The sequence below is a fragment of the Acanthochromis polyacanthus genome, chromosome 2 (genome assembly GCF_021347895.1).
Source record: "Acanthochromis polyacanthus isolate Apoly-LR-REF ecotype Palm Island chromosome 2, KAUST_Apoly_ChrSc, whole genome shotgun sequence".
In the NCBI taxonomy this organism is placed as follows: Eukaryota; Metazoa; Chordata; class Actinopteri; family Pomacentridae; genus Acanthochromis; species Acanthochromis polyacanthus.
In genome coordinates, this window is record NC_067114.1 from 11,096,340 (window position 1) to 11,101,209 (window position 4,870).

The window sequence follows — 4,870 nt, forward strand, 5'->3', positions numbered from 1 at the left end:
CAGGGTATAGCACGTGGATGTCGGTAAAGTGTGAGAGACAAATAAGCAAACCACCGTCACTGTCAACAATAGCAGGAACACAGCGAGCAGTTTCCGCTCTTATTTTCTCCCGCTCTTCATCTGTGTTTTCAATCTCTTTCTAATTTCCCACATACTGCTTTTGTTTGCTATTAAAAGCAATATAAAGACAGAGGTAGTCAAAGAGCTGAACCCATGCCAAAACATGAAGGAACACAGACCGGGTGTTAAAACACAGTGTTTATCATAAAAGAAGAATGAAGGAAAAGTCATGGGACCTCAAACAGCACAACAGGTATTTCTAGGTTCATCACAGTATTGCAATAATTATGAATTATCTTTTAAGTTTGTGACTTGGGGTTGGCAGCCTCTTTTTCCTGGAAATCATGTCATGTCATTTGTTCTTCAGATTTACTGTCTCATGTAACTGTCTCATGTGAGGACAAAGTTATTGAAAAACTGTGACAGTCATCCAGCAACAGCAGCTTGATGAGGGACATAAAAACGATTGCTATATAAGGAGCCGAAAGGCATCAAAAGAATATTGTTGTCACGATTGCACCATCTCTTGTTTTAAACTCTGGTAAGAGGATCACTTGTGTGCTGGAGACAATTATCATTACAAAGTGCTTACAAAACATTTGCTGGTTTACAGCACATGTGTTTGCCATTTATGTATTTTTTGAGTTTAAAATATGACACCGTGTGAGGAATGGGGTCGCATGAGATATAAATAAACCCAGGAAGGTTTTGTAATAATAATAAGATAAGAATTGTAAGATGCTGATATACTGGAGTGGAATGTCAAGTATTAAGCACTCCTAAAAGATGTTGAAAGAATGCAAGGCACCATTTTCCCCCTTCACGGAAATAGAAACAAAAACTGAAAGCATTGCTTGGATTGTAAAAGTGATTTACACAATGCCTCGAGGAAATTTCTGCACTGGAATTTCTTCGTTGGTCAATGTTTTTTCTCTGGTTTTTACAATATTTCGTATGCCGAGTGTGAGGGTGTATGATTTCAATTTTTTTTTGACTAGGTGTATACTGAAAGAAAAACTGTTTTTTTTCCCGATAAAGATAACATTGAATTAATCATAAATACAGTCTTGACATTGTTAATGTGGTAAATGACTATTCTAGCTGGAACCAGATAAATTTTAATATTTAATATATGTTTAATATTTACATAGACAATTATATATATATATATATATATATATATATATATATACATATACATACATAAATATATATCTGAGACATACAGACAGACTTCATGGCTCTTCATGGATTATTGCATACGACATCTTGATAGTTCCATTATCACGTAATAGATTCTTGTCTGTGCATTCCTGAGGAGAAATGTGAAGTCAGATTACTTATACACTATAACAGCAATAAATTAACTGACTTATTTTGAAAAAATGTCTCAGTCAATATTGTTCATACGTCACAGATTATTGCTCAAGTTCATTTTCTGAATAGAGATTTATTTTTAGATAATTGTAAAATTCCATTTTGCATTTACCCAAATATCAAAATAAATGGCATGGTAAGTCAAGAGTCAAATACTTGCCTTGTACAAACAAATACATTGAGCATATTGTGCTTACAGTTGGGCATACTTGCTATATTTAATCAGTTACTCAATGCTTGTCTCTTTCCACATCTCAAATTCATCATCCAGTGTGTTTTCAAGCCGACATGGAACTTCACTGTGTCAGGGAGTGCCATGGAAGGCGGACTGTGGAAACATTCCTTAAAATTTATTTTAAACAATTAGCCAGTTGGGCTGAAAGGAGCATTAACAAAAACTATGCGTAACCGAGCTCAAAGTTCAAATATTAGAAGATGAATGTGTAAACCTTTTCTTTTGAGATTATTTAGTTTTCTAATACCCTCCCCATAGAAATCACCCGGCTGAGAACACCATATTGTAGTCTTACAGGAACAGCGAGTGCTGTGTTGTAACTGATGGCCATTATATACACATACTGTTACAATTATATTCACATACGGCAAAAAAACAAACAAAACTTTGTGTTCCTTATATAACTTTATATTGAGGTGTAAAAAAGTGAATATTATGACTCAGTGTAAGCATTGCATTACTGCATTTATTCTGTAAGCTCCATAACTATTCTCATCTAAAGTATTATGTTTAACATTCTAATTTTTGATCTTCACTCTTGATCTTTTTACTGTGCTGCGCTGAGCACAGCAACAGCACAGCAGTAATGAACAGGATGGGGTGGGGGAAAAGGATGAGAGACTGCATGTGTCAATGAGCCCCTCCCACCTCCTGTATAAAGACTCCCCGTCTGGTGTGTAGGAGCTATTAGCAGAGTGACACAGCTGCCTAACAGAACCAGTGGCAATTTCAAGAAACCTGTGGAGTATTCTTTTACAGCTGACCCGACAAGAAGAGCTTTCTTACCCATCTGAACTGTCAGAGACCAACAGGTATGTGCACTTTCTTTAAAAGAAGACATTGCTGTGACTTGCTGTGCTCCCAGCTGATGGTTTTATCTTTGCTTTTTCGAGGTCAGGGCACAAGTGTAGAGGCAAGGACAGGTTATCTGTCTGGTTATATAAGCAGTTCAGCTCTTTATGTGTGTGTCTGTGAAGAATTGCCTTCAAGGTACAAAGCATCTAACAGAGGCAGTACAAGTGGCAATTAATTTTGCTGTGTTTCGTGGCAGTAATAGGGTGAAAAACATTTTAGCCTTTGTTTGACTTGTGAGCTGAGCCTATTTTGGACCCCTCATTGGTAGACTGTGTCCTTCGCATTACTGGCCAGGGGCCCAAAGCATGGTTGTAGGTTTACTTAACCGAGCAAAATCTGACCTTAGCTTAACTTTTTCAATAAATGAATGATATGTGCAAATAACTTGGCTTTTGGACTCTTGTGCAAGCATAATTGTGGAACTTACTGTATGAGTGAGTTTTACATGCGTAGAGGGACATTAGGAAATTTGTGTTGTTAAAAATTAATTTTGAGCATGAATAACTAATTAACAAATGTTTTCTCCACTCTCCACAGGAGTCAAAATGAAATTGGTCTTCCAGCCTTTCCTCTATTGCTGTCTGCTGGCAACAGTAGCACACTGTGTGGAACTTGAAGTGAATCCCGAGTTGAGAAAAAGGTGAGTTAACTGATGAGTTATTCATTTAATCACCAAAATGTTTTCAATTGACTGAAGAAGTAACCAACTGTGACAGCAGTTATATGTCTGATGAATTATCTAACTAAGACTAATGGATTTTTCCCTCCTCTCACAGGCTAAGCATATGGCTTGGAAGCAGATTGAGACGGGATCTTGACAGTGTATCACTAGAGCAGACCGCAGAGTCTGAGCAGTATGTCAGACCAGAGGATATCAGGGATACTTTGCTGCCACATTCCAGGTAAGATACTGGTCGTGCAATCCTGAAAAGCCACTTGATTATTGTATACCTTTTTGCTATTTAATTGCTTGTAGTAAAAAAAGGAATGCAGATTCAAGAAGTGCAAACTGAGGTGTTAACAATTCAGGAATGAACAGCATGATTAATGTCCTCTTCTTTTGTCCAGCAGCACTGACATCAAAGTCCGAACCAAGAGGTCTAGTAGAACCTCAGCCAACCAGTCGAGAAGACAAGGTTGTTCGCTGGGCACTTGCACAGTACACGATCTGGTACACCGCCTGCACCAGATAAATGTCACATTTAAGGCCGAGACTGCCCCTGTTGACAAGATCAGCCCGCAGGGATACGGCAGGAGGCGTCGGTCTCTTCCAGTGCGCAGAGCCACACTGAGGCTAGAGCAGGGCAGGCTGAGGCCCGTGTGGAGCACAAGTGACTCACAAGTTCACAAGCTTGAGGCTCTCCTGAAACGGACATGAGCGGGACTTTGCAAGAAGAGTTGGGAACAAAAGTGAGGGAGCAGCTCAGAGCGAGCGTCCTCTGTTCTAAGATTCTCGAAATGCCTCAAACTTCTGCCAAGTATTCTCCAGCGCATTTGTTCCAGCCATGAGGACTGAGTCAGAGCAAGACTGGCTGCAGCTGAGTTTCTCTAAAGCCTGAGCCTTGCAGCTCAGCGATGCAGAGTTTTCACACTACTGCAGCTGCCTTATAGACACTGGATGGCACATTGTGGAGCAAACTACAGGTGCTGCTCTCTGCTTGGCAGAGGTAAAGGAAGAGTGCTAATACCTGGTAAAGTGGACACATCCTCTGGCCTAAAGAGGGAACTCTCTTCTAATATTCTGGGACTTCACATACTTGTTCCTCAAGGCCAGGACTTTGATAAGTGCTATCTCTAAGGATTATACCACCATGTTCCATCAAACTGTCAGTACTTGTCTGCACTTTTCCATTTGGACTTAGAGTCAAATGAATCATCAGGAAAAACATCTTCATCACAATGCCAAACAAGAAGATAGGCTACAGAGCTCTGAAGCTCTCAGTTTATATCAAGCTTTGGACACTGTATAAGGGAAAATGCCTTAGATTCTGTGAGATATGTGCCAATCCACAATGGATTGAAATATACTTGAAAATGTTATTATTTGTACAAAAACATGTGCAATCTATATTTGTTTTTATTGCAGGATATGTGTATATATGAATTCCTTTATTTAAATATTATATAGAGGTTACATTAAAGTACTTATGCAGATAGAACTATTTTTGTACAGGAAGAAATATATATGGGCATTGTAGCTATTTGTCATTATTCTTTTGCAAACTGTGGTAATAGGAAATATGTTTTATAGGTTATATATTATATATTTGTAAATGTGTTCTATTTTATTTGTGTCGAAGCAATAACATTGTCATTCAATAAACATTTTGCATACAAAATCTA

The 4,870-nt window shown here is 38.4% G+C and overlaps 1 protein-coding gene across 2 annotated transcripts; it reads left to right on the forward strand.

Annotated features, from left to right (window-relative positions):
• The first annotated feature begins 2,346 nt into the window (after positions 1-2,346).
• On the forward strand, positions 2,347-4,870 carry adma (adrenomedullin a). 2 transcript variants are annotated; one of them, XM_022202548.2, is made up of 4 exons: positions 2,347-2,484; positions 3,065-3,167; positions 3,304-3,429; positions 3,596-4,870. In XM_022202548.2, exons 2-4 carry the CDS (start codon positions 3,073-3,075, stop codon positions 3,903-3,905), a joined length of 531 nt encoding a protein of 176 aa, XP_022058240.1. In that variant the 5' UTR covers positions 2,347-2,484; positions 3,065-3,072; the 3' UTR covers positions 3,906-4,870. The 2 variants fall into 2 exon arrangements, with proteins under 2 accessions (XP_022058240.1, XP_022058241.1); XM_022202549.2 differs by having other exon boundaries at positions 3,599-4,870.